The 13,281-nt window shown below is 47.5% G+C and overlaps 1 protein-coding gene across 2 annotated transcripts in view; it reads right to left on the bottom strand.

Annotated features, from left to right (window-relative positions):
- Window positions 1-213: 213 nt before the first annotated feature.
- LOC122893846 (protein FAM169B-like) overlaps window positions 214-13,281 on the bottom strand; it is an 85,973-nt gene continuing 72,905 nt past the window's right edge. For both annotated transcript variants that reach the window (XM_044231129.1, XM_044231130.1), the window contains 4 exons: window positions 10,550-10,732; window positions 6,730-6,861; window positions 2,164-2,252; window positions 214-874 (listed from right to left, as the gene is read on the bottom strand). In XM_044231129.1, the coding sequence (XP_044087064.1) occupies window positions 689-874; window positions 2,164-2,252; window positions 6,730-6,861; window positions 10,550-10,732 (590 nt within the window). In that variant the 3' untranslated portion in view covers window positions 214-688. The remainder of the gene's footprint in view (window positions 875-2,163; window positions 2,253-6,729; window positions 6,862-10,549; window positions 10,733-13,281) is intronic.

The following is a 13,281-nucleotide window of genomic DNA, read 5'->3' as shown; positions in this document are numbered from 1 at the left end:
TGACGGCCAAGATCCTGATGCCCGCCTGGAGCCAACTGTGAGCACCTCCTATAGCCTGGAGCCAACTGTGAGCACCTCCTATATCCCAGGCCAGCCGTGGGCGGGGCGCTAAGAAACGGCGTGCACCAGGCAGTCCCTGCCACCATCCTCGGGGAGCTTCCGCTCCCGCTGAAGCTTCTCTGGAAAAGAAACGAGTCTCCCTAGAAACCCGTCTGGTGTCTGTGGTCTCACAGCGACGTCTGGGGTAGAGCGGGTTGCGGGGGAAGGGGGCAAACCTGAGACAGATTTCTGCAGCACAAACCAGAACAGGCGCAGCTCCTTCTCGGAGCTTCACTGCGCTTAAGAAAGAGGCATATCCGCGTGGTTCTAGCACCGTCTCTACCAATTCACCCCAGGTAACAGAAGCCATGTTGGGTTTAACAAACACACTTCTGAGATCTGAGCCCAGGAAAACGGCTGCTTGTACCTGCTTATGAGATCTCTGTGCTTGAGGAAGAAAGCCCTTTTACAGGCTTCCTATCACCTGAGCCCACAAAACAAGCCTGAGGTGGGCAGGGTCTGTGCCGTCCCTTTCTCCTCAAAGGACAACACAGCAAGGGCAGAGGCCAGCTGCCGGGTGTGCGCTCACGCCCGTGCCCCCCAGAGCCCAGGCAGGCCCCTCGAGGAGGCCTGGGTTTGCCCCTAGGAGTCAGGAGCTGGGCCGCAGGTGCTTCTGCTGGGACTCCCAGGCCAGCCCCGCCTCCACCGCTGTCCTCTTGGCCTCCTTCCCCGCCGGCTGGGCCCCACAGGCTCCTCCAAGCCACCCCGCTGCTGTTTCTTCCACTCCGCAGTCTTGATCGCTCTTTCTCTCTTCCTGTTCTCCACAGGTCCTCTCCTGAATCAGAAAACAATCAACACAGCTTTCTGGTGCTGCCATAAGGGGCCTTCCGGTGTCCTGGCTGGGCCTTTGCACATGCTGTGTGCTCAGATTCAGGCCAGATGAGCCGGGCTCCAGAGCCCCAGCCAGCCACGGGGACCCCGTATTTTGTTCATCAGATGCTCTGAGGACCTTTTTACTGGTGGGAATATATTTCCTGGCAGGAACTGAAGAGCCCATCCATGGAGAGCAGAGAAAGAGCAAAGCAAGGAAGCACTACTTCAAAAGGTAGCACTCATGTGCCTGAGTCTGTGGACTTCCCCGGACTCCTGGTCATGGCCATGACATCACACCGAACACCTACTGCTTCCTCTAATGGCCTTCAAGGCTTACGAGCGAAGTTGGGGACCAACAAAGAGTCAAAGCACAATACTCTCGCTTCAGTGGCCTGGAAAGGCTGTCAATGAGCCCCTTCCTCCATTGCAAACCAAGGAAAAGGAGAGCCCTCCTCTGCCAGCTTTTCTAAAGCAATCCAGCACTTACTGGGATAGCGTATGCCTTTGATGTTGAGTCTTCTATCCCTGTACCATCTACTTTCCAAAATAAGCAGCATTGCTCACAAGTTGCAACTGGAAGTTCTGGAGTTTAAAATGATTAACAACTTTTCCAGACTTCAAGACAAAGACCCTTCCGTATAGAAAATGGATGTTACCAGAATTGCCTTGTATGGGCGAGGGTCTGTCTTGGCTTCAGGAAAACCTTAATGGTATCACAGCACTTCAAAATCTTATAAAACACTGAACAACAGACAATGGGCCACAAACTAATACTGAGTCTCTGTCCTTATTCCCAGCTTTCTTCTCCCACCACTCTGAGTTCTATAATAATCTAATGCCATATTCCATTTTCGAGCATCGGGGCTCAAGGGACAGAGGCGGAAAGAAAGACATTTGTCCACACATTTGCTCTGCTTAAAAGATGCCGGTCCATGGCAGAATGTGAAAATCAGATTTTTCAATATTTCCTTACCAATGCAAGGTTACAGCTGATTGCCCTGTGCTCTGTTCAGTTCTGGCTTCATGAGAGCTTGTCAAGCTTAGAGAAGAGGACTGTGAAAAGTCTAATTACAAAGGACTCTCCGCCTACCGCAGGACAGAGCTCTGAGTATGAATCAACGACCCACTGCCAAGGAGAAGCCCAAAGCCAAGGTGATTAGGAAGATGTCTTGCAGGTTTAGAGCTCCCCTAAACAAGCACGACATGATTGCTGGGAAAACCGTTCCTAAAATGACACATTCGCGACCATACCTTCTTGCCTTCTTCGGAGTGTCCGGGCCCCTTATCTGGAGTAGTCTGCCATTGACTGCTCACATCGTCCTTGGCATCTCCTGGGTGAGCTGCCCTCCCCAAGCAAGAGAGCAGGATGAGCAAATGGGGGTAGTTCCAAGGGAGTGGACAATCAAAAGATTAATAATACACCGGGGACCCCTCTGAAAGCACTGATTACCACGACCCAATCTCATCCTCTTGACTTACAATATGATACCTGCTACAGTGCCCTCCGGAGGAGGGGGAAACCTGCCAGGTTTGGGGAGATGGGAATGGATGGTTCTACTCAATCACTTCCGAGCTGGAATACGATCTTTTCTTCCATTATTCAGACATTAAATGGAGTCCGCCTCCAATGCTACTCTTGGTCCTTCTCCATGCTCACTGGAATTTTTACTTGCAAGAGAGTCCATAATCACACTTTTTAATTCAGTTCCCCTAACCCTCTTACCAAATCAGTCCCAACTTAGAAAGGGATGACTTTCTTATCCCACTGTGTTCTTTCCTATACCCCACAATCTCTATGTGAAGGTATGTGTGTGTGAAGACGGCATTCAGATCCTTTAGAAAAAAAAAAATAATAGGTTTCCCCATTTGAGCTGAAAATGCAAATGAAACACATTTTGCAGGGCACCTGGGGGGATCAGTCAGTCAGGCATCTGACTCTTGATCTCAGTTCAGGACTTGATCTCAGGGTCGTGAGTTCAAGCCTCACACTGGGCTCCATGATGGGCATGGGACTGACTTAAAAAAAAAAAAAAAAGGTGCGGCGCCTGGGTGGCTCAGTCATTAAACGTCTGCCTTCAGTTCAGGTCATGATCCCAGGGTCCTGGGATCCAGCCCCACATCCTGCTTGGCAGGAAACCTTCTTCTCCCTCTCTCACTGTCTCCCTCGCTCTGTCAATTAAATAAATAAATAAAATATTTAAATTAAAAAAAAAAACTCTTTTCAAATAAGAATAGATTATTTAGTTGTTACCTATATACATAAATTATAAAGTTTATTTACAGACTTTATGAATTAGCCAACTTTGGTTTGGCAAAACTGAGTAAGAAGTATTTAAAAATAGCCACATACTTTAGTGCTGTCTTGGAGTTTCTATATAATGCAGTAATGGATGCCCACGTACTTCTCTTTGCAAAAATGTAAGCTCATAAATGAGTTCAGAGACAGCCAGCCTTATTCACCACTGTATCCTTATTACTTCTACCAGAGGCCTGTCATGGATAGGTCCTCCATCACAGTAATCCACTGAATGAATGAGAAAATACATGAATGAATGAATGAGGCAATGAAGTAGACAATCCATTATTTTCTACACTTTCTGGTTTGTGAAACTACATTTTTATGTGGTAGGGACTAAAGCATGCTAGAAACTACCAAATGTTAACTTGTATTTTATCCCTAACCAATAAAGGTCCGATCATCTTTAAAAATGAATGCTCTAATTTGGAAGCGTCAGGATGAGAATCTGAGAAGCAACCACACAGGTAGGTCAAGGTAAGGGACCATCCATGAGTGACCATACAGGACGCAATAGATGAAAATGGCCACTAGAGGGAGCCACATGACCTTTCAAAGAGCAGCGTTAGGAAAAACCCGTACAGTACGGTGGTTCTGCTCTAAGCACTCCCACCGTAGTCCACCGCCATAAAATTACACTATATAACGTCCAACTCACCAGAACAAGCTGAGATAAAGTTAGAGTTGCAGTCTTCTAGGATTCAGACTTTTAGAAAAATGGCCCCACCTTCCAGCTCAAATATTTCACATCCTTTTATGTACACTCTAGCATTAAAAATTAAATATAAATAAAGGAAAACTATTTCCCCTTTGGATGACAACTGGATCTATTAAAAAATGCACCTGGAAAGAAGGCAAAACTATAACCTAAAGAATGAAAAAATTTATTTTTAAAGCTGTGTGCAATTACTTCCTGTCTCCAGCCACATTTTTGTAAAGGAACTTTCAGCTGCTGGAGCATTCAATTTCATCTCCTCCAGTAAAGAAACTTAAGGCATGTGCAAGCTGAGAAGTCATACCAGATAGAATTATGATCCTATTGGTCAAGTTTCAAAGGCTTCATATGTAACTGAGTGTAGGAAGAAAAACATTTCCCACAAACGCCTTCTCTCAAAAGTTCTGAAAACCCTGTAAATATTTTCGGGGCCATTAAAAGCCACAGATGTTATCAACAGGCAAGATCCATGCAAACGTTAAAAGACCTAGTCCATCAAGGTCGTTGCTTCAAAAATAGATTTTGAAACATTTGAAAGAAGTACAAGTTAACTTCCATTTGGAACCATGTAAAATGTCCACGCCTTACTTAGAACGTAAAAAGCAATTGGCTCCACTGGGCTTTTTGCTTACAGTTCTATCTCTACACCACATGAAATTGTAGGAAACCTCCAAAATAACAGCCAGAAATAAAGGAAGATAGAACTTGAAAAACAGGACAATTTAAGAAAGCAACTCTGAGAATCACGGATTAAAAACTAAAATTAAATTAAATGGCTCTGTGAGATTTCCAAGGCAAGAGAAGATTCCAGAACCTGCATTGTCTGGTGACCTGTGGGAAAACCTAATGGGCTAACACTCACAGAGTTCCATGAAGGCAGACAGACTAGAAACTGAGAAACTGCAGAGCATCTGGGCTAGTCTGTGATTGCATATGCAGCCCCACTCACCAACCCGGAAAAAAACCCGAAATGTCAGCGCTGACAAAATTGTTACAAGATGAAGCTGGCTGGCTGAAAACCTTCCTGAGTGAATTAAAATCCTGACTGCTGGCCCTGGGGGAGACAGAAGTTGTGGGTGAAACTGGGAACTAGCCATGATTTATACAGCCAATGAAAAGATCGTAATTTTGAATTTTATAAAAATTATAGTTTTAAGTAATCTGATTATATCCTAATTATAATGATGACCCTTCTTCCTTCAAAGGACTCAAAGCATGCTTCTGGAACATTCTCTGTGAAAGTTCCCTCATTTGCTGTTTTAAAGAGAGAGTTGGCAAATCTCACAGTGAGTTAAAGTGACAAGTCTGGCATCTGACTTCCAGCTCAGTTTCCTGTGACCAGACCACACCAACTCTCAGCTCTGGAAATAACCCCCCGAGGAATTCTCTTCGGAGGAAAGCAATCTCCCCAATTATGAGAAAACGTCCTCCCCCTGCCCAGCCCCCTCGGGCCTGTGCAATTTCCACATCATTTCCACATTCTGATATGCAAACTTTTTTTTTTTCATTCCCAGCCAAGGAACCGCAACGTCCAAGACACAAAGGCCTCGTCCACGTGGGAGCTGCAGGCTCATTTGTGAAGCTCCTCGATAAACCCGCTCGGCTGTTCAGCTTAGTGCATGGGGATCCGGGCCAGCTCCCCCTTCATTTCTAGCTGTGGATGCCACAGGGCAAGTCACTTAACCGCCTCATTAGGATCACAGTCACAGTCCTGCCATGGCCTCCTTCCCAGGTGCCTGGTCACCCCATTAATATCTGTAAAGATCCATTAAGCCTTCTAGCTGAAAGGCACCATAAAAGCAAAACCTATCACTGTTATCATCAATAAACTCTAAGGCACTCTTCCCTGTCACCACCTAGGGTAAATCAGTTACCCACTGCCCCCTAATGAGCTACCTGCAGCCTGGTCTATGGCATTTGATACTGACAAGAGCTTTCTTTCCCAGGAGGGAGGAAAAGCCAGTGCTCTCACTTTGGCCAGTAAACTGGCCTCCAGCAACTCCCAGCAACTCCCACCCATACGTTGCACCTGCAACCTAACGGCGCTCTGCGTGGATCCAGCCCTGCCCCCAGGGCCCCTCACCTTGAGCACTCAGCTAAGAACCACCAGCAGTGTGCAATCCATGCTCCACGTGGGAGAGGTGTTAGACGCACTGTTAAAAAGCACCTCGGAGAACCAGACACCCGTATGTCTGGTCTTCCCACCCGCTGCCTCCCTTTGCCTATTCTCATTGCTCGGAAACACCCTCCATCAAAACCCCGCCGGCAACACACCGTGGAGCTCTAACACACCAAACGGAGGGCAGCGTCCGTCTGTACGGGGCTGCCCAAATAAACAATATCGCCACCCAGCACCCTACTATGCTGCCAGTAAGAAGGACAGAGAGGACAAGGTACTCCTTTGCAGAATGCTGTCTATGCAACACCACCACGTACACACGCGTGTCATCTCCCACAAGCGGAAAGGGGAGGGGGCATGGAAGGCTGGCTCGTCACAGCAAACCCTCGTGCGGCTTTCCAGCCGGTTGAACCCGGTGCGCACACTCATCTTCTAGGTTTCTGAGATCACTTCTAGTTATACACGGGGATCCCCTTCGTCCCAGGGAGCTTCTGATTTAGCTACATTGGGGGAGATCTCGCACAAGGTTTAGAAGCTGTCATTCATTCGGGAAAGGATGGTGGGCCAAGGGCAAGGAGCCACCACTCTGGTCTCCCTCCGTCCTCTGTTCTTGCAACCTGGACGGGCCTGACTTGATGGGTAGCATTAACCTGTGCTTCCAAGTGCACAGCGCTCACTGCGACTCACAGTCTGGAGGTCGTGACTGCTGCAGGCGAACCTTCAGCCAGATGCTGCCCCGCTGGCCCCAGGCTCCTGGGGGTTCCACCTCCCACAGGCGTCCGCGCTCCTCCGGATGGGCCAACAAGAACTTCCTGCAGACTGAGGATGCGCACGTGTGAGCCAGGAAGGCCCGCCCCCTCTCTGTCCTCAGGGGAAGCCACTTCCGGTTCCTGTTGCGGCCCCGCCCACCCTGCTCTGGCTCTGTGCTCTGATCCCGCTCTGCGCGAGCTACCCCTTTACCGTCTCACCTCGTGCTCCCAGGTTCACCCCCACCCCATCTGAGCTTGAGGCCGCCATAACAAAGGGTCACACACTGAGTGGGGGGTTTCAACAACAGACTGGCTGTCTCCTAGTCGGGGAGGGAAGTCCCACATCCAGAGGTGGGAAGACGCTTGCAGTGGGCCTCTGTGTGTGTACGAGGTCTTCCCTCTGTACCTGTGGCCCAGGCCCCTCTCATAAATAAGGACCTCTTCCTACCATTCTACTGAATCAGGGCCTCATGCACATGACCTCACTTAATCACCTCTTTAATGGCCCCTCCTCCTACCACAGTCACATGGGGAGCTAAAGCTTCAACATAAGACTTGGGGGTACCCAGTTGAGCCTGTAACATCACCCCACACTGTCCTCTCCTTAGGCAACGTCCTTTCTCAGCCGGAACCTTCCCAGCTCTCCTCTCCCACAGAACCTTCCAGTACATCCTGCACGGATGCTTTGATTCCAGAGTCACCTCAAGGCTTTTATGTCCACGTTCACAGGGTGAGCACTTTCCGCGGGGCAATGCCCCAAATCCTGCCAAATGGGAAGCTGCTCCTCGTCCTTCAGGTGCCCATGGGGACACCACTGGACCCTCTCCTAATATTTCCCAGCCCAGGGCAACAGCACAGATGGAAACCTCCAGAACCTGACACTAAGTATTCAGAAAGTGTAAGCCGAGCTAGCAGAGTGCTAGATAGAATGTTCTGCTCTCCTATCTTGACAAATATAACTTCATAACAACAGGGAAAGCCAGTTTCAAATTTAGAATTTCTTGGACTCCTTGGAGTTCTGCACCAGAATGTGGCAACACCAAGAGAGCTGGCCCCCAGCAGGCAGCCCACTTGCTTCTCCTCCTACCCCTGCCCCACACACATACACCACAGGGGGGCTGTGCATACAAATGTGGACACCACGCCCACATTCCATCCACATCCCACCATGGCTGCCCCTGGCATCTAAAGATATGCAAACTGGTGGCATGGTCCACCCTGAGATGCACAGATCCAGGGATTGAGTCTACTTGGGCCCTGAGCACCACTGGCAGGAATCCTAGGGTCCTAGTACCTTGAGCTGGCTTAGAAGGAGTGATCTGGACCCAGGTAGGAATATTCTCTTGGGCCCACAGATTCCTCACACCATAGAGAGAGACAGAGCTGCCCAGGGGCGCTAAAGCATAGGGCTATGGACAGGAGTCCCTCTTGTCCATTCAAAGGGCAGGACTGGACTCAATAAAGGCCAGTCAGAGAAGGATGTGGTCAGTGCATCTGTACCCAGCCTTGAGCGTCCAGCAGCCTCTTTCTCCACATTCTACCTGGTTTACCTACATGCCCCGATACAGCCAGGGGTGCTCTAAAAGATTGAGGCCCCAGCATCCTTGGCTAGGCAGCTGAAACTCCTAAGACAAGTAGCATGCTTCAGAATAAGAGCCTTCATATATTCTTTCTCTGCAAGGCAGAGACAGAGAAGGGAGAACAGAGATCCGCAGAACCCTGCAAAAGTTCTTGCAGCACTGTCCAGCACTGTCCCTGGGGCAGCTTCCCCCCTGGAAGCTTCTATTACCCTGGGAAAGCTGAGGTGGCTGCCCTGGGAGGCCAGTGCACTCAAACAAAATTAGGGCTGGGGGAGGGGCCCCTGGGTGGTTCTATCAGTTAAGCAGACACCTTCAGCTCAGGTCATGATCTTGGGGTCTTGAAAGCAAGTCCCACGTCTGACTCCCTGCTCAGCAGAGTCCACTTCTCCTTCTCCCTCTGCCTGCCACTCCTCCTACTTGTGCGCTCTCTCTCTCAAATAAATAAAATTTTAATAAATAAATAAATAAGGAGAGGGACAAAAGGGACAGGTATGTGGACAGAGAACCAGTTGCCTAGGTTCTGAAACTTTTCAGCACCTCAAAGTAAGGAACACGGTGCAGAAAGCCTGGAATTCTCTTTGCAGAAATTTAAGGATTCAGAGTTTAATTATAGACAAAGACTTTGGAAATACAAAGAAATGACTAAACCTACTTGAAATACGTTTCACCTACTTTTCTTAGGACTTCAGAGCAACGGAAATGTCCTTATCTTTCCTGCCTTTTCTCTCTTATTTGTTGTCCCCATATGATAGTGGTACTGGAAACTCAATACTGAGGGCTCAAAATCACCTGTGGTTTTGACAATAAGTGAAACAGAACCCAGTGTGGGGTGGGTGGGGTGCAAAGGGACCCTGGGGAAATACCCATCAGAATCTGCTGCCCTTACTGACTTGGAATGTGATGTGTAGCATCAGAGATTTTTTCATTTCCTCTGACAAATATATATAAAGCTTTCTCTTCCAGAATGTGGAAAGGAACTAAGACAGTTCATTTTAAGTCTCAACTTGACTGAGCCAAGGGTGCCCAGATATTTGGTCTACATTATTCTGGGTGTGTCTGTGAAGGTGTTTTGGATGAGATCGGCATTTGAATCAGTAGACTGTATAAAGCAGATTGTTGTCCCTCATATGGGTGGGCCTCACCCAATCAACTGAAGGCCTGAGTATGGAACAAAAAGGCTGACATCCCACAAGTAAGAGGGAACTCCTCCTGTCTGTTGAGCTGAGACATCAATTTTTTTAATGTAGATTTTATTTATTTATTTATTTGAGGGAGAGAGAACATGAGAGGGGAAAAGTTCAGAGGGAGAAGCTCCCTGTGGAGCTGGGAGCCCAATGTGGGACTCGATCCTGGGACTCCGGGACCATGACCCGAGCCAAAAGCAGTGGCTTAACCAACTGAGCCACCCAGGCACCCTAAGGACATCAATATTTTATTGCCTTTGGATTTGAACTAAAATATTGTTGTTCACTTTTCTTGTATCTGGCACCTGTGGGCATTTGGACCCTTAGGACACCATTGGCTCTCCTGAGTCTCCAGTTTGCTAACAGCCACAGATCTTGGGAGTCTCGGTCTCTACACCATGCGAGTAAATTCCTCATAATAAATCTCTTCTTTCTATATATCTACATCCTACTGGTTCTGTTTCTTTGGAGAACCCTGACCAATAGAGGGACTCAGTAGGTCAGGAATGGAAGAGGGGACGATCTTCTGCAGTAGGAGCTACAGAGGCACTTGGGGGCTCATGCTGTCAGAGCTCGCTTTTTGCACTCCAGCTGCCCTCCCAGCTGAAGCTCCTGGGGACCCCTTGCAGCTTCTAGTGGAAAGGACAAAGTCATGGGCTCTGAGCTTCAAGTGAGGGAGCAAAGGCTCTCTGAGCGGCAGCAGCAGTTAGCAGCACAGGTGCACTTCTCTGAGTTCTGCCTCTCTCTGAGGTCATGCAACTTCTTTTTTATTATCTCTAAATCTAGTTATTTCTCAGGCTGGGAAGGGCTCGCCCCCTGTAATGCAACATAAAGCCTCATCTGTGCAGAAGCAATGGGAGAGTTCTAAGGAAGAAGAGAAAACCCAGACACCGAGAGTGCCAAGGAACCTCCCTCCCCAACAATCACCTAGAACGCACGTGCATTATCCATCACCATTACCTCAACACTTCCTCCTGATACAAGGTGGGTTTACCTTGGTGCATAGCAGGAGAAATCGGCCAACTGACGCCCAGGGCTTCATCCTCTCGGAACGTCTCACAGAAGTCCTGCAGCATGGCCATGCCCAGGCCTTGGCGACGGTACATCCTCCTGACAAACACGGTGTCGAAGACAGGCAGCAGGTAGCACGCACCTGTGCCATCACCACACAGGCTGCCTGTAGGGAAAGGAAGTGATATGCACTGGCTGCAGACTTGCACCAAGCCACCAGGACCCTAAGGAATGCTTGCACAGTCAGGTCCTTGGTACCACCTGGAAGAAGGGCTCACATCACTAACTAAACAACCTACGACAAAACAGCAGTTCCTTCCAAACCACCAGGGCTCCAGCTGGCCGATCAGCCCACATGTGATTGATCACTGGGAGTACAGCCACCAGATTATTGTACTGAAATGAAAAACAAACCCAGATGAATGCACCATTCATGCGCCCAAGACCCTCAGATGCTGCCCTCTCCGCACGCGGGTCACGGAGACACTCGAAGCCAATGATGAACATCTGGGTGACATCAAAGTTCCCCATGAACCCAGGGAATCCAGGCTGGGAGACCCACCCAACACATCTCTAGGGCATGGACTTGTTTTGGTAACTCTAGCAAGCAGTCTTCGCGTCTTATTAAGGTGAAGTACCTTTAACCTGAATAGACTAAGCTGTATTTCTCCTACAAGATCAATGACCTTGCTATAGCAAAGCAGGAGAAGCAACAGCTGACACCCTTCCCACTTTTCCACCCTGAACTGAACTGAACTTCACTGCAACCAGCCCCAGTTACCAGCACGGTTGCTGTGTCTGCAGTGGGAACTTAGAGTCACAACCAGTCACCTGTGTCATCACCCTAACCAGAAAATCAGTGCTACATGGAGCCTACTACAGCATCTCTCTCACTTCCAAACTGCACAGATGCCTGTGCCCTAAATGCACTAGAGTCCAGGAAAAGAAGTATGTAGCATATTCAGTTCCTATCAGAAGAAGAGGCATTCATCCCCGCCAAGGTTCAGAAGGTGGGTAATTTCCCAAACAAAAAAAACTGATTCCAATTCTAATTGGCCAGACTGAGTTGCAGAGACATAACGCTGCTGTAGTTAACTGCAAAAATGGCCACAGTTATCTCCCTTCCTGTATCCACATCCCTTCACATGTGGTTCTGAAGCACGTGCCATCAAGAGATGGGGTCTGGCCTCATAGGGTCCAGTACGCATCTGTTCCCTCTCATATCTCTGCCACTCGCCCCAAGAACAAACCTGGACTAGCCTGTCACCATGAGAGAAACATGACCTGGGCACCCCTGTGGTCTCAGCAGACATCAAGCCACCCCCAAATAGCAGAGCCACCTACTGAACAGGTTAAACCCCCATGGAAACTGTCAATCAAAAGAATGGGGAACTAAATGGTTGGTTTTGTGGAAAAATGAACGAATAAATAAATAATCTGTGGCCAGCAATCAATACCACCTAATTCACTTAAGATGGTAACAACAGAGTATTTGAATTTTACCTTCAGTGTTCTTGAAATGATAGTACAAACTTGGGCTGGAATTCTATAACTACCAACTTTTATAGATGATGACAACAATATCCCCCAAATGATAAAGTCTTCCAAAGCCGAAAAGGTTTAAAATTAAATAAAATACAATACATACAATACAATACAATAAAAATACAATACATATAAATACAATAAATAAATATGTAATGTATAAAAATACAATTCCATTCACATTAATTCCATTCATTCTCTTTAAAAAGAGTCAGTATTTAGGAATACAGTTAACAAAAGAAACACAAGCTGTGAATACTGAAAAACTACAAAACAATGTTGAGGGAAATTAAAGAAAATCTAAATAAATGGAGACATTCCAAGTTCATGGATTGAATGGCTCAATACCGTTGAGATGGCAATTCTTCTCAGACTGGTCTGTAATTTCAATGCCAGCCCTCCCAGCAGGCACTTTCTTTTTTTAAAAGGCACTTTCTTTTTTTAAAAGAGAGTGAGAGAGAGGACAGAATGGGGGCAGGTAGAGGTGGGGGGGAGAGAAACTTAAGCAGGCTCAATGCCCAGCACAGAGCCCAACATGGGGCTTGATCTCAACACCCTGATATCATGACCTGAGCTGAAATCAAGAGTCAGACACTTAACCAACTGAGCCACCCAGGCACCCCACCAGCAGGCATTTTTGTGGACAATGAGAAGCGAATACTAAAATTGATATGAAATGCAAAGTCTTTATAATAAGCAACCCAGTTCTGAAAAAGAAGAGTACAACTGGAAGTTTTACACTACCCAAGTTCAAGGTTTCTTATAAAATCAAGGCAGGCCAGTCAGTGGGATGCTGGTGCAAGGATAGGCATGCATATCAGTGAAACGGAAATGAGTCCAGAAATAAACTTGCACTTTGAACTTCAAAACAGTGCCCTTTTCAAATAAGGAAAAGACAATCTTTTCAAGAAATGGTGGTAGGATGACTAGATATTGAAAATTAAAAAAAAAAAAAATTTAAGGGAAGAAGAAGCTGGAACAGAACAGAAAGCCCAGAATTAGACCCGGACCCATAGAGTCAAATGATCTTTGACAAAGGAGCAAAGTCAAGTCAGTAGAGAAAGGACGTCCCCATAAGTAATACTGGACAACTGGATATCCACATGAAAAATAATAAAAATAAGGGACGCCTGGGTGGCTCAGTTGGTTAAGCAGCTGCCTTCAGCTCAG

The sequence above is a fragment of the Neovison vison genome, chromosome 13 (genome assembly GCF_020171115.1).
Source record: "Neovison vison isolate M4711 chromosome 13, ASM_NN_V1, whole genome shotgun sequence".
Classification (NCBI taxonomy): domain Eukaryota; kingdom Metazoa; phylum Chordata; class Mammalia; order Carnivora; family Mustelidae; genus Neogale; species Neogale vison.
This window is presented reverse-complemented; position numbering and strand designations above follow the sequence as displayed.